Raw genomic sequence first — 23588 nt, 5'->3', positions numbered from 1 at the left:
TATTCATCTGAGCAACTGGATCCAACGCCATCTCTGGATATTTGTGAGAATATCATTAAGCACATAGTGATGTACACTCACAACATTGTTGATGATGCTCTCCACTTGGTTGTAGGTATCATTCACTAATTCAGGGTTCTGTGACATGCTGATGTTACTGACATTGAATCTGAATTTTACCCCATAGCGGAAGTCTGACATTTCTGTGGAACAAATCAGATTACATTGAAATACAGATAAAGAAATCATAGAGATGAAAGAATAATTTGTGTAGTATGTATTTGTGTTATCAGTAAAACAAACATACTCTCATAGGTGAAGTTCAGCACTTTTACAGAGTCAGTGAGGTTTGTGAGTCGAGCACTCAGAAGAGTCTGGATTACACTGAGGACCAAACTCTCACTGGGAACAGGAGAGGAGGAATTGAAGAACATCATGGTCTGAACCACAGCTGAACAAGATCTGATGAAAAAAAGCATTATGGTGATTATTTTTTACAGTCAGTCTGCTGATTTAATTCTCTGTAAAATTCAAATGTTCGAAAGAATATTATTAATTATATATAAATGATCAGACTTCACAAACAGAGGGTAAGAACACACTGACTGAATGTAAACTTCTGAAATTAATATCAGGACACTTACATAGGTGTGCTTTGTGCTTTAAGCTCATTCAGGAAAGATGCTGGTGTTATAGTGTCTCCATCTTGGAAGTGGTATGTCATGTCACCATTAACCTGGTTTCCTGAACTCCTGTTAGCAATAGAAGACAAAAGTCACAATACAATTGACTGTACAATAAGAATTAACACACTGTTCTTTGAGAGTGGAAAGAACACTGCTGTGATCTTACGTGAAGAGAGAGCTCTGGGGTTCGAACGGTTCGGCAGCAGGTTCATTTAAAAGTGTATTTAACTGTAGAAAGGGAAATAATTAATCACTTTTTATGTTTGATGAAAAAACATTCCTTTGTATTGTTTCTGTAACCATTTATTGTTTTAGATGATTTTTTTCCCTGTTTGTTTTCAACAGAATATACAGACATGATCTATCCATCCCTTCATTCCCTAAACTGCTTGATCCAGCACCAGAGTGAGCAAAGAGACCAACACCTCCCTGTCTCTTTCAACATCATACATTTTAAACACAGAAAGGTTAGAGTCACTACCTGTCCTTCTCCCACTGACCACAGGTGTCACTGTTACCTGAGTTCTGAACTGCTTTGCATCCCTGAGGGAATTCACTTCATTTATGTCCCTACATATGGAATATGTTTGATGTCTGCCATTGCAAAGTGTTTCTACTATTTCTGTGAGACATATCCGACCCTTTTAAATTCCCCCATTGCAGTCCTCTATTCGATTATTGTTTATGATCCTGTTGCAGATTTCTGCACAGTTTTAACTATTGTATCTACATTTTGCTGTACTTCCTCAGATAACCCTGGGTTGATCTGTTGACTTTTAGACTAACTGTCTTGTCTTGTTAAACTGTTTTTATTCATCTGAGCAACTGGATCCAACGCCATCTCTGGATATTTGTGAGAATATCATTAAGCACATAGTGATGTACACTCACAACATTGTTGATGATGCTCTCCACTTGGTTGTAGGTATCATTCACTAATTCAGGGTTCTGTGACATGCTGATGTTACTGACATTGAATCTGAATTTTACCACATAGCAGAAATCTGACATTTCTGTGGAACAAATCAGATGACTTTGAAATGTTGATAAAGAAGTCATAGAGATGAAATAATAATTTGTGTAGTACGTATTTGTGTCATCATTAAAACAAACATACTCTCATAGGTGAAGTTCAGCACTTTTACAGAGTCACTGAGGTTTGTGAGTCGAGCACTCAGAAGAGTCTGGATTACACTGAGGACCAAACTCTCACTGGGAACAGGAGAGGAGGAATTGAAGACCATCGTGGTCTGAACCACAGCTGAACCAGATCTGATGAAATAAAGCATTATGGTGATTATTTTTACAGTCAGACTGCTGATTTAATTCTCTGTTAAAGTCAAATGTCTGAATAAAAAAAATCATATTAATTTATAACAATTACATAATAAATAAAAATAGAGATAAAATATATATTAAATAGTATGTGGCAGAAATTTCAAGGTCATATTAGTGTTTAGGATTTCAATGAATGGAAACTAACATTAAGTATATATTAATGGAGTTTCTATTGATTGAAAACAAACTCTAATTTGACCTTTAAATTAAATAGTAACTTCATATCCTTTTGCCATTCAAATATATCTAATATTGTAACAATTTACTGTATAGAATCATTACCACACATAACATATTTGTCTGATTTGTTTGATTGGGTTAATTTTGTCTGCTTTTAGAACTTGTGTAACATTCTGGTGATGTTTTGTAAAATATTTATGCAGAAATATAGAAATTTCCAAAGGGGTCACAAACTTTTGAGTAAATATACCTATTGAAAGTACATCAACATACATTACTGTGGGAGCTGCTTGTGTAGTTGGTTCTTTAATGGTTGTAGCATTTGTATTGGATAAAATGACCATGGTTTCTTCTTTAGCTGTTGTGAGTTGTTTTGTAGTTGTTTTCTCATTTGTAGGTTCTGTAGTTATTATAGATTGTATTGTGTACTCAATCCCAGAATTCAGCTCTGTTGCCAGTGCTGTAGATGATGGTACAGATGTAGTAGTGGTTGTTTCTTTTGTAGTTGTTCTTTCTTGAATTGCACTTATGTGATCAGTAGTCAGTGTAGATTTAGTTATATTTGCAGTTGTTGAGTTTCCATTTTGTATTGTCGCATTGGCAAATTCTGCTGTTATTGTAGTGTATTGTACAGTTGTAGCTTTCGTTCTTTTTTCTGTAGTTGTTGGATTTTCAAATGTATTAACTTTAAAAGGAACACTTGTATAGTTTTCTGCAGAAGCTTCTGTGGTTATTGTAGCCTGTCTTGTAGATAAATTATTAGTTGTCAGTTTTGATGTTGCAGATGATGATACATTTGAGGCTTTGGTGATTTCCTCTAATTTTGGCCCCTGAAATGTTGTTGGTTCTGTGGTTGATGTTGTTTGTGTTCTGCTCTCTGTAGTGGTAAATTCTTTTTTAGGGGCTGTGGTCGATTGTACAGTTGTATGTAATCTCGTGTCATCTGTTGGTGTTATTTCTTTAATTATTCTCGTTGTATTAGTGGTAGTTTCCTCTGTTAATGTGGGCTCTAGAATGTTACTTGATAGAGTGGTAGTAGTTGTCACTGTATTTGATTCTGTTGTTATTGGTGCTGTGCTAGTTGTAGCTTGTGTAGTGTATACATTTGTACTGGTAGATGATGCTGTTCTTGGGAAAGTTGTGGATGTCAATGTTGTAACAGTGGTTGTTTGTGAAATTGTACTTGTTGGAGTGCTAGTAGATGACAGTCCAGTTGATTCTGATGTTGTTGGTGGTTTGGTTGTTGTAGCTTGTGTTGTGTATAAGGTTGTGGTCAAAAATTCTTTTATTGGTGTTGTAGAAGCAGATGTTTCTGAAATTGTATTTTTTTGGGTGTTAAAAGATGTCAGTGCAGCTGTTTCTGTTATTATTGGTGCTGTGGCTGTTGTACCTTGTGTTGTGTATATATGTTTACTGGTATATCTTGCTGGGAGTGTTGTTGATGGCATAGTTATAACAGTGGTTGTTTCTTTTGTAGTAGTTGTTTCAGGATTTGTACTTGTCAGGGTACTAGTAGTTGTTAATGCAGTGGGTGGTATTGTAGTTGTTGACACTTGTCTTGTGTACAAAGTTGCGGTAGTAAATACTGTTGGTGGTGTTATAGTTAATGGCACAGTGATATCAGTTGTTGTTTCAGAAATTTTACTTGTTGTTGTGTTAGTCAATGTCACTCTAGTTGTTTCTGCTGTTGTTGTTTCTGTGGTTGTTGTAGATTGTGTTGTGTATAATGTGGAGTCAAAACTTGTTCTTGGTGTTGTATGGGATAATACAGTTAAAGCAGTTTTTGGTGTGTTGGTAGATGTCACTCTGGTTGTTTCTGGTGTTGTTGGTCTTGTCGATGTTATAGCTTGTGTTGTATATAAAATTCTCGTGTAATATTCTGTTGTTAGTGTTGTAGTAGATGGCACAGTTGTAGCAGTGGTTGTTTCTGAAATTGTAATTTTTGGGGTGGTAGTAGTTGTCATTCCAGTTGTTACTGTTGTTGTTGTTCCTGGGGTTGTTGTAGATTGTGTTGTGTATAACGTGGTGTCAAAATCTGTTCTTTGTGTTGTATTGGATGGTACAGTTCTAGGAGTGCTTGTTCCTGAAATTGTATTTGTTGGGGTGGTTGTAGGTTTCATTTCAGTTGTTTCTGCTGTGGTTGTTGCTGTAGTCCTTGTATCTTGTGTTGTGTGCAAAGCTGTGGTGATAAATTCTGTCGTTTGTTTTGTATTGTATGGCACAGTTGTAGCAATGGTTGTTTCATAAATTGTAATTGTTGGTGTTTTAGTTGATGTCAATCCATTCATTTCTGCTGTTTTTGGTTTTGTGGTTGTATAAGCTTGCGTTGTGTACAAAGATGTTGTGTTAAATTCTTTTGTTGAATTACTGATTTGTACAGTTTTAGAAGTTGTTGTTTCAGAAATTGTACTTGTCGGAGTGCTAGTAGTTGCCATTCCAGTTGTTTTTGATATTGCTGTTGCTGTGTTTGTTGTAGATTGTGTTGTGTACAAAGTTGTTGCGTTAAATATTGTTGTTGATCTACTGGGTGGTAGATTGGTAGCAGTGGTTGTTTCTGTTATCATACTGGTTGGGGTGTTATTCATTGTTACTCCAGTTGTTTCTGCTGATATTGTTCTTGTGATTGTTGTTGATTGTGTTCTGTATGAAGATGTGGTGGTAAATTCTGTTGTTGGTGTTGTAGTGAATGACACAGTTGTAGCAGCAGTTGTTTGATAAATTGTTCTTGTTGGGGTGCAAGTAGTTGTGACTCCAGTTGTTTCTGGTTTTGTTGGTGTTGTTATAGCTTCTGGTGTGTACAAAGTTGTGGTGGTAAATACTGTTGTTGGTGTTGTATTGGATGGCACATTTGTATCAGTGGTTGTTTCAAAAATTTGACTTGTTGGGGTGTTATTAGTTGTAACTCTAGTTGTTTCTGGTGTTGTTGCTGTGGATGTTGTAGCTTGTCTTGTGTACAATGATGTGGTGGTAAATCCTGCTGTTGATGTACTGGATGGGACAGATGTAGCAGTGTTTTTTTCAGAAATTGTACTTGTGGTGTTACTTGATGTCACTCCAGTTGTTTCTGGTGTTGTTGATGGTGTGGTTGTTGTAGCTTGTGTTGTGTACAATGTTGGGGTGGTGTATTCTTTTGTTGGTGTTGTAGTGAATGGCACAGTTGTAGCAGAGATTTTTTCAGAAATTGTACTTGTGGTGTTAGTTGACATCACTCCAGTTGTTTCTGCACTTGTTGTTGCTGTCTTTGTTGAAGCTTGTGTTGTGTACACAGATATAGTTGAAAATTTTGTTGTTGGTGTTGTAGTGGATGTTAAATTTGTAGTATTGGTTGTCCCATAAATTGTAATTGTTGGGGTGATGGTAGTTGTCACTCCAGTTGTTTCTGCTGTTGTTGGTGGTGTCATTCTAGATTGTGTTGTGTACAAAGATGTGGTGGTAGTCGTGATGTTAGTCGATGTCATTCTAGTTGTTTCTGCTGTTGTTGTTGCTGTGGATGTTGTAGTTTGTCTTGTGGAAAAAGATGTGTTAAATTCTGTTTTTGGTGTTGTAGTGAATGGCACAGTTGTAACAGAGGTAGTTTCAGAAATTGTACTTGGTAGGGTGCTAGTAATTGTCACTCCAGTTGTTTCTGCTGTTGTTGATGGTGTGGTTGTTGTAGCTTGTTTTGTGTACAATGTTGGGGTGGTGTATTCTTTTGTTGGTGTTGTAGTGAATGGCACAGTTGTAGCAGAGACTTTTTCAGAAATAGTACTTGTGGTGTTAGTTGACTTCACTCCAGTTGTTTCTGCACTTTTTGTTGCTGTCGTTGTTGAAGCTTGTGTTGTTGGTGTTGTAGTGAATGTTAAATGTGTAGTATTGGTTGTATCATAAATTAAACTTCTTGGTGTGGTGGTAGTTGTCACTCCAGTCGTTCCTGCTGTTGTTGTTGTTGTCCTTGTAAATTGTGTTGTGTATAAAGATGTGTTGTTAAATTCTGTTTTTGGTGTTGTATTGAATGGCACAGTTGTTGCAGAGCTTGTTTTAGAAATAGTACTTGTGGTGTTAGTTGATGTCAGTCCAGTTGTTTCTGCAGTTGTTGAAGCTTGTTTTGTGTACACAGATATAGTTGAAAATTCTGTTGTTGGTGTTGTAGTGGATGTTAAATTTGTAATATTGATTCGGTTGGTGGCAGTTGTCACTACACTTGTTTCAGGTGGTGTTGTTGCTGTGGATGTTGTAGCTTGTCTTGTGTACAACGATGTGGTGGTAAATCCTGCTGTTGAAGTACTGGATGGGACAGATGTAGCAGTGTTTTTTTCAGAAATTGTACTTGTGGTGTTAGTTGATGTCACTCCAGATGTTTCTACAGTTGTTCTTGCTGTGGTTGTAGCTTTTGTTGTGTACAAAGATATGTTCGGAAATTCTGTTGGTTGTGTTTTAGTGGATGTTAAATTTGTAGTATTGGTTGTCCCATAAATTGTACTTGGTAGGGTGCTAGTAATTGTCACTCCAGTTGTTTCTGCTGTTGTTGTTGCTGTGGATGTTGTAGTTTGTCTTGTGGAAAAAGATGTGTTAAATTCTGTTTTTGGTGTTGTAGTGAATGGCACAGTTGTAACAGAGGCTGATTCAGAAATTGTACTTGGTAGGGTGCTAGTAGTTGTTTCTGGTGTTGTTGATGGTGTGGTTGTTGTAGCTTGTGTTGTGTACAATGTTGGGGTGGTGTATTCTTTTGTTAGTGTTGTAGTGAATGGCACAGTTGTAGCAGAGATTTTTTCAGAAATAGTACTTGTGGTGTTAGTTGACATCACTCCAGTTGTTTCTGCACTTGTTCTTGCTGTCTTTGTTGAAGCTTGTGTTGTGTACACAGATATAGTTGAAAATTTTGTTGTTGGTGTTGAAGTGGATGTTAAATATGTAATATTGATTGTATTATAAATTGTACTTGTTCGGTTGGTGGCAGTTGTCACTACACTTGTTTCAGGTGTTGTTGCTGTGGATGTTGTAGCTTGTCTTGTGTACAACGAGGTGGTGGTAAATCCTGCTGTTGAAGTACTGGATGGGACAGATGTAGCAGTGTTTTTTTCAGAAATTGTACTTGGGGTGTTAGTTGATGTCACTCCAGTTATTGTTGCTTTTGTTGTGTACAAAGATATGGTTGAAAATTCTGTTGGTTGTGTTTTAGTGGATGTTAAATTTGTAGTATTGGTTGTCCCATAAATTGTACTTGTTGAGGTGATGGTAGTTGTCACTCCAGTTGTTTCTGCTGTTGTTGGTGGTGTCATTCTAGATTGTGTTGTGTACAAAGATGTGGTGGTAGTCGTGATGTTAGTCGATGTCAGTCCAGTTGTTTCTGCTCTTGTTGTTGCTGTGGATGTTAAAGCTTGTGTTGTGTACAAAGATGTGGTGGTATATCCTATTGTTGATATACTGGATGGGGCAGTTGTAACAGAGGTTGTTTCAGAAATTGTACTTCGTAGGTTGTTAGTAATTGTCACTCCAGTTGTTTTGGGTGTTGTTGATGGTGTGGTTGTTGTAGATTGTGTTGTGTACAATGTTGGGGTGGTGTATTCTTTTGTTGGTGTTGTAGTGAATGGCACAGTTGCAGCAGAGGTTTTTTCAGAAATAGTACTTGTGGTGTTAGTTGACATCACTCCAGTTGTTTCTGCACTTCTTGTTGCTGTCGTTCTTAAAGCTTGTGTTGTTGGTGTTGTAGTGAATGTTAAATTTGTAGTATTGGTTGTATCATAAATTAAACTTGTTGGTGTGGTGGTAGTTGTCACTCCAGTCGTTCCTGCTGTTGTTGTTGGTGTCCTTGTAAATTGTGTTGTGTATAAAGATGTGGTGTTAAATTCTGTTTTTGGTGTTGTATTGAATGGCACAGTTGTTGCAGAGCTTGTTTCAGAAATAGTACTTGTGGTGTTAGTTGATGTCAGTCCAGTTGTTTCTGCAGTTGTTGTTGAAGCTTGTGTTGTGTACACAGATATAGTTGAAAATTCTGTTGTTGGTGTTGTAGTGGATGTTAAATTTGTAATATTGGTTATCTTATAAATTGAACTTGTTGGGGTGATGGTAGTTGTCTCTCTAGTTGTTTCTGTTGTTGCTGTGGATGTTGTAGCTTGTGTTGTGTTCATAGATGTGGTGCCTGGTGTTGTACTTGATGGTACAGTTGTGGCAATTGCTGTTGCAGAATTTGCACCTCGGGTGGTAGTCGACGTCACACCAGTTGATTCCAGTGTTGTTCTTGCTGTGGTTCTTGTTGCCTGTGTTGTGTACAAAGTTGTGGTAAACTCTGTTGTTGGTGTTGTAGCGAATAGCACAGTTGTTGCAGTGGTTGTTTCAGAAATTGTACTTGTTGGGGTGTTAGTCAATGTCACTCCAGTTGTTTCTGCAGTTGTTGTTGCTGTCATTGTTGAAGCTTGTTTTGTGTTCAAATATGTGGTGGTAAATCCTGTTGTTGATGTATTGGATGGGGCAGTTGTAGCAGTGAATGTTTGATAAATTGTACTTGGTATGGTGCTATTAATTGTTGCTCCAGTTGTTTTTGCTGTTGTTGTTGGTGTGGTTGTTGTAGATTGTATTGTGTACAAAGTTGTGATGTCAGATTCTGTTTTCTGTGTTGTAGTGGATTGCATAGTTGTAGTATTTGTTGTGTCGAAAATAGCACTTGTTGGGGTGGTTATAGTTGTCACTGCAGTTGTTTCTGCTGTTGTTGTTGCTGTGGATATTGAAGCTTGTGTTGTGTACAAAGATGTGGTGGTATATCCTATTGTTGATGTACTGAATGGCACAGTTGTAGCAGTGGTGGTTTCAGAAATTGTACTTGGTAGGGTGCTAGTAATTGTCACTCCAGTTGTTTTGGTTGTTGTTGATGGTGTGGTTGTTGTAGATTGTGTTGTGTACAATGTTGGGGTGGTGTATTCTTTTGTTGGTGTTGTAGTGAATGGCACAGTTGCAGCAGAGGTTTTTTCAGAAATAGTACTTGTGGTGGTAGTTGTCACTCCAGTCGTTCCTGCTGTTGTTGTTGGTGTCTTTGTAAATTGTGTTGTGTATAAAGATGTGGTGTTAAATTCTGTTTTTGGTGTTGTATTGAATGGCACAGTTGTTGCAGAGCTTGTTTCAGAAATAGTACTTGTGGTGTTAGTTGATGCCAGTCCAGTTGTTTCTGCAGTTATTGTTGAAGCTCGTGTTGTGTACACAGATATAGTTGAAAATTCTGTTGTTGGTGTTGTAGTGGATGTTAAATTTGTAATATTGGTTGTATCATAAATTGTACTTGTTGGGGTGATTGTAGTTGTCACTCCAATTGTTTCTGTTGTTGTAGCTTGTGTTGTGTTCATAGATATGGTGGTTGGTGTTGTAGTGGATGGTACAGTTGTAGCAATTGTTTTTTCAGAATTTGTACTTGGGGTGGTAGTCGATGTCACTCCAGTGGTTTTATGTGTTGTTGTTGCTGTGGTTCTTGTTGCCGGTGTTGTGTACAATGTTGTGGTGGTAAACTCTGTTGTTGGTGTTGTAGCAAATGTCACAAATGTCCCTCCAGTTGTTTCTGCTGTTGTTGCTGTCGTTGTTGAAGCTTGTTTTGTGTTCAAATATGTGGTGGTAAATCCTGTTGTTGATGTATTGGATGGGGCAGTTGTAGCAGTGAATGTTTGAGAAGTTGTACTTGGTATGGTGCTATTAATTGTTGCTCCAGTTGTTTTTGCTGTTGTTGTTGGTGTGGTTGTTGTAGATTGTGTTGTGTACAAAGTTGTGATGTCAGATTCTGTTGTTGATGTTGTAGTAAATTGCACAGTTGTAGCAGTGTTTTTTTCAAAAATTGCACTTGTGGTGCTAGTAGTTGTCATTGGTGGTGTTGTTGCTGTGGTTGTTGTAGCTTGTGTTGTGTATAAAGCTGTGGTGTCAAATTCTGTTTTCTGTGTTGTAGTGGATGGCATAGTTGTAGTTTTTTTTGTTTCCAAAATAGTACTTGTTGGGGTGGATATAGTTGTCAATGCAATTGTTTCTGCTGTTGTTATTGGTGTGGTTGTTGCAGCTTGTGTTGTGTACAATTTTGTGCTAGTAAATTCTGTTGTTGGTGGTGTAGTGAATGGCACAGTTGTTGTCACTCCAGTTGTTTCTGGTTTTGTTGCTGTGGTGGTTGTAGCTTGTGGTGTGTACACAGATATGATTGAAAGTTCTGTTGTTGGTGTTGTAGTGGATGTTAAAGTTGTAGTATTGATTGTTTCTAAAATTGTACTTGGTGGCATGGTAGTTGATGTCACTCCATTAGTTTCTGCTGTTGTTTTTGATGAGGTTATTGTAAATTCTGTTTTTGGTGTTGTAGTGGATGGCACAGTTGTAGCATTGGTTGTTTCAGAAATTGTACTTGTGGTGCTAGTAGTTGTCACTCCAGTTGTTACTGGTGGTGTTGTTGCTGTGGTTGTTGTAGCTTGTGTTGTGTATAAAGCTGTGGTATCAAATTCTGTTTTCTGTGTTGTAGTGGATGGCATAGTTGTAGTTTTTTTTGTTTCCAAAATAGTACTTGTTAGGGTGGTTATAGTTGTCAATGCAATTGTTTCTGCTGTTGTTATTGGTGTGGTTGTTGCAGCTTGTGTTGTGTACAATTTTGTGCTAGTAAATTCTGTTGTTGGTGGTGTAGTGAATGGCACAGTTGTTGCAGTGGTTGTTTCTAAAATAGTACTTGTTGGGCTGGTTATAGTTGTCAATGCAATTGTTTCTAGTGTTGTTGGTGTGGTTGTTGTAGCTTGTGTTGTGTATAAAGTTGTGGTGTTGAATTCTGTTGTTGGTGTTGTACTGGATGGCACAATTGTAGTGGTGTTTGTTTTAGAATTTGTACTTGTTGGCATGTTAGTTGTTGTCACTCCAGTTGTTTCTTGTGTTGTTGTTTCTGTGGTTGTTGTAGCTTGTGTTGTGTACAAAGATATGGTTGAATGTTCTACTGTTGGTGTTGTAGTGAATGGCACAGTTGTTGTCACTCCAGTTGTTTCTGGTTTTGTTGCTGTGGTGGTTGTAGCTTGTGGTGTGTACACAGATATGATTGAAAGTTCTGTTGTTGGTGTTGTAGTGGATGTTAAAGTTGTAGTATTGATTGTTTCTAAAATTGTACTTGGTGGCATGGTAGTTGATGTCACTCCATTTGTTTCTGGTGTTGTTTTTGATGAGGTTATTGTAAATTCTGTTTTTGGTGTTGTAGTGGATGGCACAGTTGTAGCATTGGTTGTTTCAGAAATTTTACTTGTTGGGGTGGTAGTTATTGTCAATCCAGTTGTTTTTAGTGATGTTGTAGCTTGTTTTGTGTACAACATTGTCATTGCAATTTCTGTTGTTGGTAATATAGTTGTTTCTTCTGTAGTAGCTGTTTCCTGAATTGTACTTGTTTGAGTGTTAGTAGTTGTCATGCTAGTTGTTTCTGCTGTGCTTGTTGCAGCTTTTGTTATATACAAAGTTGTGGGGAAAAATTCTATTGTTGATGTTATAGTAGAGTTCAATGTTGTAGCAGTGATCATTTCTTCTCTAGTTGTTGTTTCCTGAACTGTACTTTTTGGGGTAACAGTAGATGTCACTCCAGTTGTTTCTGATGTTGATGCTGTGCTTGTTGTAGCTAGTGTCATGTATAACGTTGTGGTTTCAAAATCGATTGTTGGTGTTGTAGTGAATGGTGCAGTTGTAGTAGTGGTTGTTTCTTCTGTAGTCATTCTTTCAGGATTTGTACTTTTTGGGGTGTTAATAGTTGAAGCAGTTATAATTGTTGTTTCTTCTTTTATTGGTTTCATGGTTGTAGTCTGTGTTGTGTATTCAGTGGTCAGTCTTTTTTCTGTTGTCATTTCTTCTGTAATTCTTGTTTCCTCATCTTTTGTTGTTGGAAATATATTATTCGAAGACAGAATTGTTTCTGTAATTGTTGTTTCCTTGCTTGTTGTATCTTGCATTGTCATATTTGTATTTGTAAATCCTGTTGATGTAGTGGATGGTACATTTTTAGGGCTTGTTTTATCCTCTGTAGTTGTTGAATCCTGAATTGTACTTGTTGGAGCATTATTCAGTATAGATGTAGTTGTTTCTGCTGTTGTTTGTGCTTGTGCTGTATATGCACTGAGTCCCAGCCATAGACATACTGTTACAAGTGTAGAATATAATTATTAAATCTACTGAAATAGTTTGTCATGTTTGTAATTTTGCTTAATTATAAAATAAATTGATTAATATCTTACATTCTGTCATTCAATGGATCATGTGACAGTTAATGCATTAAGTAAATTTGAGACATAGTTTTCAATATAATTACTGTTTTATGTCCTACACATATGTCCTATTTTTTAAAAAATACATTTATGACAAATATGATTTATTGTATAAAAAAATCTATTACATTATAATAATATCTTCAGGCACTTTTTGTATTTATTTTGTAAATATTTAAAAGACACACATTCAATTTTAAAATATCAGGTTTACTTACGTATAGTGAGATGAGCAAAACTGATCTTGTCATATTTAGAAAAATCAAACCTGTTGATATTGTTGACAAAAATCAGAGCTTTTGTTGTATTATGTGTGTCAAATAGTATTTAGCAACTAAAATATAAATAATTAATAATAATTAAATCATGAAATGTAGTACAATAAAAATATTAATTATAAATCTATTCGGCCATTTTTTTTTTACATTTACTGTTACAAGTCTGTTATCATGAACCAAATAACAATGAATGAAATAAATAAAAAAGAGCTACATTACCTTGTTTTATTCTTGAAACTCATGACTGTCAAATTTCAACACTGAAAATTTATCCCTGTAACTCTGTCAGTAATAGCCTTAATGACAACCGAGTCTGTCATGACAAATGGTTCACCCGAAGTGTAAGCAGGCTTTATTAGGAGTGGTTAGAGGTGTAGCTCAACAGGCGTCTTCACCTTTTCATGACAAAAGTGGGTGTTAATGGGTGTGTTTCATAATGCAGAGATTATTATCAGAAATACAATTTAGTAAATCTGTTAATCACATGAATCAGGAAATTTACTACAGTATCAGTGACCTTCATAAATCAAATTTACGCATTTTAATTGTTGTACTTTGGCTGCTGTTCAGAGCCACAGCACTGGATCATGCGATCTGCATATCTGATGTAGAACAGCTTTTTTCTGGATTCCTCCCATTTCATCCGGGTTTGGGACCAGCATTAGATGCACTGTAAAAGTTCAATTTTCTGCTAGAACAGCTGTTAGAAATGTGCATTATTGGACTATCTACTGTATTATTTATTCTGTCAAGATCTGATTGTATAATTTTTATAAAAAATTAAAATAAAGTTTACATTGTATATTTATGAAATACATTCAGGTTAATTAATGTTTTGTTTCTGTTGTGTTCTGTGTTAGTGTGTTGTTAATCCACTATGATCTACACTTCATTCATAAGCATTTGTTCACAATTAGGGATCTGATTATTACAAGCTAATACAATGACAACATAAACCATTAAAAGCAATAATTATGCAAATTATTGACCCTTACACAATTCTTTTTTAAATATTTTGAAAGATTTCTCAGATCATATTTTATAGATTTATTGTGTTTGATTTGATTAAATTAGAAAATTATACAAAAAATGTAAAAAACAAACAAACTGCAGCCTCTTGACATAAAACCCTTTGTTACACCCAAGCGTATCTCCCCTTGTGCTGCGTCACATTTTACATAAGAATACTCACAATACAAAGGTCAAACAATTGCATTTTATTTGAAAAATGAGTCACTGGTAGTGGAATGTTGTTAGAGTGTTCCATGACCCAGTGTTTTGTTTGTAGATTCAAACAATCAATCCTTTTTGTCATTTGTTGTAAACAAATGACAAACATTGTCATTTCCAGAGAAGACCAGGAGACTTGGATATCCTTGTGCAGTAGTCTTTATTGTAGATACATGATGAAACGAGTCTGCAAGTCAGAGCATACTGGCATGGGCGCTGCAGTCATCAAGTCTGACTTTAAGTTGTAATACATTGTCTATATACACATTTTAGGGGGCAGTCCCATCAGATAGAGACAAAACACTCGGGTGACAATCAAAGCATGAAAGGATGTAACAGCCCCCACACCAGATCCTGGACTTTCACCCTTAATCCCATTAACATAACAGTCTTTCTCAGACCCCTTCATTATCATAGAAACGAGTTCACCTCTAATGCTTGGCATTACTTCTTGACTCAGACCTTGAAACCCATTGCCACCTTAAACAATGGGACAAATGAATGAATAAAACAATGACGTAAAATTATTTTCCCACACATTGAGAACATATTTCTGAGATATTCATGTTTGTAATTGACCAATTTATTTATTTTTTATTATTTTATTTTTTTTGTCAATTTAAGATGTAATAGTAATAATAAAGCAGGTGTAATCAAAAATTAGGATGCAGGCAGGTCAGAATTGTAGTGATAAATATTGTAGATAGCTAGAACCTTTTCTAAGACCTTGGAAATAAAGTGTTGGCTGGATATATCATGTTGTGGTGTCACCAGTGCTATATGGCAACTAAAAAAAGGTCATCTTTATATGAATAAATTTTAGTTTTTATATAAAACTATCATTGTTAAGTCATATTTTATAAGTGCAGGAGTATCAGATGCAATTGCAGTTTAACATTTATTTAGAGATGCAGGCAGACAAATTTAATACATGAGTCAAAAACAAGAAGCAGGCAGACGATCAACAAATGGTGCAGCTTATAAAGACAAACAAGGGAGACAATATGAGAGGACATGGGTGGAGAAAAGACATGAATCAAAAATAAATATATGTGGTAAACAGTAAATGACAACAATGAAAGCACATGCAGTAGCACTACAGGCTGCTCTGTGCACTGAGCTGCTTTTGCTTTATTTCCAAGATCTTCATTTTATTATTCAGTTTGATAACCTTAACGATATTCTGATAACAGCAGTTTTGTCCATCCTAGATTCAGTAGGGTTTAATCAGAATATATCAGGAGGGACTTATTATGGTGATCACAATCTAAATCTCATTCTAACATATTGATTAAATGCAGAAAATATAAGAAGCTGTCTCAAACTGTTACCTCATCTCATTTAAAATGTGTCTGAGACATCATATATACAATTTGCTACATTACTCTGTCAAACATACGCAGTCTTACCTCACAAAACTATCCACAGAAGTCCCACCTATCCCCAGGTAGTCTATGTGAGGCCATCTTCAGCAGTGAAATTTTCCAAGCAATGAGCAAGAATAGAAGTACGGAATCAAGATGGATCAGGCAATTCCAGTGAGAATAAGCAGTCTTGGACACTGGGAGCTCGGGAGTAGCATGTGTAGCTTAGCAAATAGAAAGGGAATATTATGTATTATTTTGATCATATAATCATTAATGGCAATGAACATGCAGGAACTCCAGCAAGACAAAAAGGGAGGGACAGGTGGTGACACAATGAGGGCTTCCTGTGACTTCCTGTGTTACAATTGTTTGCCACTTGCCGGTCGCATTTGTTTGCTTGGCTGAGTATTTTAATTCAATTTTGAGTTATCTTGAGTTCATACTTTAACCTCTTACCTGTCGCCCCCCCATTTTCATGATTTTCGCCTAGATGACATACTGTAATGATACACAAGCCACAGGCTAGGGTAAGAAAAACCAAAGAGATCTTTATTGAAGTCCGTGAGCAGATGTATCGAATTCAATACTGTACGAAGCACTATGACGTTTGCAGAAAGCGTAAACACGCGCACACACACACACACGCTGGGGAGAACACAGGAGGAAGAAAGACAGGATCCTAGACAGGAGTAGGTGGATACGGGGAGAATAATCCGGTAGCACCGAAGGCGAGGGAGAAGGAAGGAGAGCCGATAGCTGTGAAGCAACCGGGAGTCTGGAGCTTGAATGACTGCGGGGGAAAAATCACGTTAGCTCATACGAGACCAGACAATAACTGAATGACTGAGAGTGGTTTATATAGGGTGTGCGTTGATTGAAGAATGTGGATCAGGTGGTGCTAATTAGTACTCAGGGGAATGTGAGTGCTGGTGAGTGAGAGAAGGACCTGGTGACTCCGTGACACATACCCACATAAAAAGGGGTACAGCTCCCACATACTTTGACACACAGAGGTGAGCTTGGTCTCATTGGAAAGAAGAGAGTCTCTAGTTTCTGACACAGTTTCTAGTTTTTTATTTCCGTCCGAGTTGTTTACCTGATAAACTGATTACATACATTGCTGTATTTAATGATGGTTGGTAAACAACAACTGAGGGTCATAGCCACATGTCTTGTCTTTCACCAAAAAAAAAATGAAGTCAAAAGACTCAAAAATGAATTTTATATGAATATTTTTCTACGGACATGTCCGTCCGTTCAGGTCTTTCTTGTTTATTTTTTTTACTGTATAACTTTGTATAAAAGGACTGCATGCTTAGTTCAAAAGTCCTATAACAAAGAGACCCTCTGCCTAGATATGCGCACGCTCATTGCACAGCCCGCCCTCACCAGATGTATCATGTTGCATCTCGTTGGAATCGTCTCCTTATTGGCTAAAGAGCTATCATGCTCGCGAAACACTACTGGACGGAGCAAATGTCAGTCAAAGGGAGGGTCACCCACATAGCATGGAGAGACCTCATTGGCTTCTTAGCTGCCTATCTCGGCCGCACAGGCACTGGTTGGCTCATGCGAGGGCTTGTTTGATTCGTCAGATCCTCGACTACAAATCTGACGTGTTTTGAAAGTTTGGTATGCGTCCAATGAGATGTAGGAGTCGAACAAAGGGCGGAAGAGAAGCGGTGTGTTCAGTTTCCGGTCAAACACATAATTCTTGTGAAGCGAGCAAAGCGTTTTGGATTAAAAGGATTACATTTTCAAGTTTCTTGGACTCTTGGCGATTTTTACAAGCATTTGTTTTGGAAAATACATTAACATTAGTGACAATGTGAAGAAAGGGAAATTTAAAGACCAGCGTTAAAGGTGAGTAAACAGATCAAACTAGCGCCACCTAGTTCAAATTTTCTATCAAATGTTTAAATTACTATAAATCATATTATGCTTTGTGTGTGCTCTTAATAAAAACCTGAGAGTCTAAACTTTCAAACAGTATATAATTTAACCGTGTATTTGGAGGATTTAATGCTTATAAGTTACAATGAAGTTACAATGAAGTTGATGCAGTCTCGCCTCCTAGCGGTAGTGGCTCGGTAACGAGACGTAGACATGTAACAGGTTAACTCCTTACTTTTTACAAAGGGTGAAAACATTGGCAATAGCAATAGAATCTTAAAAGTAGAATAATCGCTCAAAATACTTTTTGATATCACTAACATTTTATTTGTTTTCCTAGCGTCCGCTTCTAGCTGGTTAGCATCATTAGCCTGTTAGCCCGGTTACCGAAAGTACACCTTCTTACACCAATTATCTCTGTTGTACTTGCTTTATAACACCATGTCACTTGTGTCTTTGCCTTTGAGTGCAATTGAGGACATGTTCGAGCTGCACCCAGTGGAACTGGAGCTGGAGGCCATGGAGAAGCAGATCTGTGGCTTCCTGGTCGGTCACTCACATATCCCAGGTAAATTCCAGGCATGAAAATACTACTCCCTCCACCCTGTGTTTCTCTGTCCAGGCCCAGTGCACCCAGGAAGCGGCCTGCCAAATGCCCTGAGTCTCCTGAGACTTGCTCATTGGGGATAAATACATACACATTGTGAACTAAATATATTTAATATTAATCTTGAATTTTGTATTATATTAATCGTTATATTATTCTTGGGGCACGGCGCCTTAGTGGTTAGCACGTTCACCTCACACCTACAGGGTTGGGGGTTGGATTCCCGCCTCCGCCTCGTGTGTGTTGAGTTTGCATGTTCTCCCTGTGCCTCAGGGGTTTCCTCCGGATACTCCTGTTTCCTCCCCCGGTCCAAAGACATGCATTGGTATCTCTGGAAAATTGTCCATAGTGTGTGATTGCGTGAGTGAATGAGAGTGTATATGTGTGTGTGTGTGTGTGTGTGTGTGTGTGTGTGTGCCCTACGATGGGTTGGCACTCCGTCCAGGGTGTATCCTGCCTCGATACCCGATGACGCCTGAGATAGACACAGGCTCCCCACGACACGAGGTTGTTCGGATAAGCGGTAGAAAATGAATGTCATATTATTCTTTATATTAACCTTTTGTTCTATGTTTATGTTCTGTAAAGCTGCTTTGAGACAATGTCAATTGTAAAAAGTGCTAAAGAAATAAACGTGAATTGAACATAAATTCTCCAGACATTCCACAGTCAGCAAAACTGAGTGAACACATGGGATGTGACAACATTCAAACCTCCCAGTTCACCAAACACTATGATCATTAATCCTCTGTTAAAGATTTTAATTATCTGTTAATCCATTTGCTCCTTATAATAATAATAATAATAATAATAATAATAATAATCTACTCTTCTAATCTAATGTTTGACTAAACAAATGTGTTTTTAGCCTGGATTTAAACCCTGAGACAGGTCATTTGTTATTTAATTCACTTTGATTTTATTTGTATAACAATGGACATTGTCTTAAAGTAGCTTTACAGTATATAAGAAATATTTATTTGTGTTTTCCCCTAATGAGCAAGCCTGAGGTGATGGTGACAAGGAAAAACTCCCTGAGATGTTATGAGGAAGAAACCTTCAGAAGAGCCAGACTCAAAAGGGAACATTATACTCAATTGGGTGACACCAGAGAGTGTGATTAGGAATTATTATAAACACCAAGTTGTTTATAAAAACCTAAGGTGGAGGAAAGATGTTTTTTGTATTATGGGTGATATGATTTTCAAAAGAAAATTTGGTGTCTAATACATCCAGCTCTTTCACTGCTGAGCTAGCAGTAACAGTAAATCACTCTAAATGTAGGTAAAAGAAAGGATTTGTGTACCGTTTTTTTTAGACGAATAAGTAGTATAACCTCTCTGATCAAACTTAAATCAAAGCTAGCTATATATCGGGGGGGGGGGGGGGGTTTGGGGGGCACAAGTGATGATCCAGACCACTCAGTAAAATATGGCAGCCAGAAAACAACCTCTTTGCTTAGAGTTATTTATATGAAACTCTCACCTACTTTACCCTTATTACATATGATACCACAGTGATACTCAGCATTACAATGTGACAAATCATTGAACAACATATTTTAGGGAATTCCAACTGTAAAACAAAACCAGACTTATCTGGGGTAGATGTCCAGTTTTAAAAAGGCCAGCAACACTGATGACATAAGCAAAAAGATTCTTGCAAGGAATTGAGGAGTTTATCCTTATTCTGTTGAGTCTTCTGAGTGCTTTGCAACATCTCCATCGCCCTCTCCTCAAATAAGGTAGCTGCATCCATCCAATCACCGTTTTAATCCATTGTCCGTATTACGCTTTAACACTAGGTTTACTTGTAATGGGATGGACACAAAAGGCCCTTCTATGAATACAAAATGAACTCAATTACAAGTTTGCATATATTAACAGTACACAACAAACAGTGCCAGAAATATAACAGTCTTTCACATAAAGTCAAAACATTGCAGTAGATATACTCACAATGGCAATAGAAACAACAGTTTCCCATCAAGAGGCCAAAACACTGATGCTGGCCTACAAAGCCAAAAATGGACCAGCTCCCTCTTACCTCAAAGCCCTCATCATTCCTCGCACTGCACCCCGCTACCTCCGATCTACCAGCACTGCTCGACTGCTTCCACCATCTCTCAGGGTAAGAGGCAAGTATACTACTAGACTCTTCTCTGTTCTGCACCGAGGTGGTGGAATTAAATTCCCCTAGAGGTCCGGACAGCTGAGTCACTGGCTATTTTCAAGCGGCGATTGAAGACCTACTTATTCAGGAAACACTTCAACTAGCACTTCTTTCCTTATCTTTTGCATTAAAAAAAAAAAAACCTTTGACACTTTTTCATTGTAACTTTGAACAAATGTTTTAAACTCATGGTATCTTAAGTATGTAACCTAGTGAACCAGCATTAATGTATTCAATTTTAGAGATTTAAGCACTTATGTACGTCACTCTGGATAAGGGCGTCTGCCAAATGCTGTAAATGTAAATGTAAATGTAACTGAAACCAGCACAAACCCTGGTAGCCCACAAACAGGTGGAAGCCATTTTCTTTTCTTCTTCTAGTCTACTACCTTATATACCTTCAACACCCTCAAGGTTGCCCACTATAGGTAAGGAATGGAACATCTAGTAGCAGTCTAGACCTGTTACAGTAGTATTCCTGTCTTATCAATGTTTAATAATATCATCAATTCTTTTATATCTTCAACAGAATCAGTTAATTTAGACAATTTAGATATTTTTATCTGGTTTTCATGTGATATATAACTGGGAATCATCAGCATAACAATGGAAAGAAATCACATGCCAAAGGGAAGCATGTATATACTGAGAAAAGCAAATGTGTCAGACGGCCAACACACACTTTTAGATTTGCCTGACCCATGGAGTTCATTCCATTTGCATATCTTGCCCAGTTACATGGAGCGATTGGCTAATCGACTGTTCTTATATTGCAGGGAGGTGAGGCATATGCCTTTCTTTTTCAATTTTAAGCTCCCAAAAGCACTCTGTAATGACTGAAATGCAATTTGAAGTTCTTGCACTGCCTGTGTTACGGACGGAGCAAGTGTATAAATAATAGTATCATCAGCATAAAAGTGTTTTTTGCTTGAATGTAATTACCCAGGTCATTTATCACTAGATTTGCTAAACCTGTGAAATTCTGCGTAAAATCCCTGGACCTCACACCTACCAGCACCCCTACAGCTCCATTGTTCTCCTGCTTTTGTTGTACAAACGCCCCCATCACCTGTGAGGCCTGGCTCATTTGCATTTGTTCACTCAGAGTAGCTCAGATCTAAGGCAGGCCAAACCTCTGTCTGTGACGGAAACCTTCACGGCCTATCTATACAAAATAGTCTGTTTATAAAAAAATTGTGTGCTAAGGTTTGTCATTGCCATAGTACATATCATATTTATTCAACCCTTGTGCAGACCTGGGTTCTATTTGACTCATTTGGAAAGTTTAATGTGTCATAACTTGGGTTTCCTTGCACATATTTGCCTGAAATTTATCAGGATTGTTCCAAATTATGAATTTTGCAAGTAAAATTAATCTTGTCCTCCCGGGTCAATTTGACCCGGCCACATTTAGTGGGGCAATAGGTCACACTTTTTCCCTTTTCAGCGCAATGAACATACATACAGACACAAAAATGCACACATAAAATGTCCACTAACACACGCACCCAAAACACACACTCACACACCACAGACACACACACACACACACACACACACACACACACACACACACAAATTGGGCATTGCATTTCATTATGCCTCCAGAAAAAAAACAAAAACAAAACAAGAACAAATGCAAATGCAAATCCAGAACAAATGCAAATGAGCCAGGCCTCACAGTTGATGGGGGTGTTTGCACAACAAAAGCAATCAATCAATCAAATAAATTTTATTTATAGAGCACCTTACAACAGCCAAAAGGAGCACAAGGTGCTTTCCAGTAAAACAACAATAAAAACAAAATAAATAGAATCAATAAGAACACAATGAACATAAAATAGCAGTTGAAACCGGGTCTACTCGCTAAAAGCTTGTATGAATAAATATGTCTTCAACTGCGATTTACAAACACTCAGCACAGTGATGGATCCTAAATGTGCTGGAAGTGCATTCCACAGCTTTGGTCTCTTGATGGCAAATGACCGGCCTCCAAACTTCTCATAATTGTATTTGGGAATGACCAGAGAGGTATGTCCAAAGGAGCGGAGAGATCTGGCTGGTTGGTAGGCCTTTATTAATTCTGTGAGGTAGGCTGGGGCCAGACCATTGATGGCCCTGAACACACAGAGAACCGCTAAACTCCACCCTAAACCGCACCGGAAGCCAGTGAAGCGAGTGAAGGACAGGGGTGATGTGTGAGCGTTTGGAGGTGTTGGAGAGAAGACGTGCTGCCGCGTTTTATACCATTTGAAGCCCATTGAGAAGTGATTGATTAAGTCCAGTGTAGAGAGCATTACAGTAGTCAATCCTTGAGCTGATGAAGGCATGTATAGCATTTTCAAGGTCAGCTTGATACAAGAATGATTTTACCTTGCTGAGTAGTCTTAGCTGGTAAAAGCTCACCTTCACTACTGCACTGATTTGCTTATCGAAGTGCATACTCTTGTCAATCATAACACCCAGGTTACGCATGGTAGGAGCAAACTGAGGTGTTAGAGAACCAAAACTAAGAGAACTGCTGAGTGAATCTGGGCTAAACAGGATGTACTCAGTCTTTTCTTCATTCAGATGAAGGAAGTTCTGGGAAAGCCACTGTTTGATATCCTGAAGGCAATTATGGAGCGGGTCCAAAGCAGACCGATTACTCAGAATCACAGGAAGATAGATCTGGTGGTCATCAGCATAGAAATGAAATTGAACGTTGTGATTGGAGATGAGTTGACCAAGTGGCAGCATATAGAGTGAGAACAGAGTAGGACCAAGAATAGATTCTTGAGGCACACCAGATGACAGAGGAGCAACCGAGGAAGAATAGTCATTAAGCAGTACTGAAAAGGTTCTGTTAGTGAGGTATGATGAGAACCAATTTAGCACCGCACCCTGCAGACCAACAACATGTTGGAGACAAGAGATGAAGATGGCATGATCCACGGTGTCAAATGCAGCGGTTAGGTCCAGTAATACCAAAACCACAGAGCTTTTACCATCCAGGGCTCCAAGAATGTCATTATGGACCCTCAATAGCGCTGATTCAGTGCTATGTCTTGACCTGAAACCGGACTGAAATGCATCACCAATGCCGTGCAGTTGAAGGTGAGACTGCAGCTGTGCGGAAACAAGCTTCTCCATCAACTTAGACAGAAATGACAGGTTAGATATAGGACGGAAATTGGAGAATATGGAGGGATCAAGGTTGGGTTTCTTGAGCAGTGGTCTCACAATAGCTTGTTTGAGAGCAGCGGGAACAGTACCCACCCTAAAACAGCTGTTTATGAAGGGGACAAGGATGGGACCTATGATGTCAACCGCCTCCTTCAAAATCCTGGCAGGAACAGCGTCTAGGGGGCAGGTGGTAGGCTTCAACTCGTGGACAGCTTTTTTCAGGTCCGCCAGAGTAACTGCATCAAAGTTCTCTAGCACACATTGCGCCGCACGAGTGGACATGGCAACAGCGGGGACTTGTGTAATAGTTTGCCTAACAAACAAAACCTTGTCAAAAAATGTTGCTTGAATGCGTTGCATATGTTTACAGATATGTCATTCAATGCGACAGACACCGGATTTATAACCGAATTGATAGTGCTGAATAAAATTCCAGGGCAGTGGCTATTGTTATT

At 38.0% G+C, this 23588-nt stretch overlaps 2 protein-coding genes across 2 annotated transcripts; both read right to left on the bottom strand.

Moving 5' to 3' along the window:
• Positions 1-1499: 1499 nt before the first annotated feature.
• LOC113646529 (mucin-2-like) lies at positions 1500-7462 on the bottom strand. The gene is made up of 4 exons (XM_047812599.1): positions 7405-7462; positions 2478-6405; positions 1804-1958; positions 1500-1699 (listed from the first exon to the last, which is right to left on the bottom strand). The coding sequence occupies exons 1-4, from the start codon at positions 7460-7462 to the stop codon at positions 1500-1502; spliced, it is 4341 nt and encodes a 1446-aa protein (XP_047668555.1).
• Positions 7463-8261: 799 nt separating this feature from the next.
• On the bottom strand, positions 8262-11238 carry LOC125141056 (mucin-2-like). Its single transcript, XM_047812598.1, has 2 exons — positions 8686-11238; positions 8262-8440 (listed from the first exon to the last, which is right to left on the bottom strand). Exons 1-2 carry the CDS (start codon positions 11024-11026, stop codon positions 8262-8264), a joined length of 2520 nt encoding a protein of 839 aa, XP_047668554.1. The 5' UTR covers positions 11027-11238.
• Between the last annotated feature and the right edge of the window lie 12350 nt (positions 11239-23588).

Source organism: Tachysurus fulvidraco, chromosome 4 (assembly GCF_022655615.1).
Source record: "Tachysurus fulvidraco isolate hzauxx_2018 chromosome 4, HZAU_PFXX_2.0, whole genome shotgun sequence".
NCBI lineage: Eukaryota > Metazoa > Chordata > Actinopteri > Siluriformes > Bagridae > Tachysurus > Tachysurus fulvidraco.
Note: the sequence above shows the minus strand (reverse complement) of the source record. Positions and strands in the feature narration are given on the sequence as shown.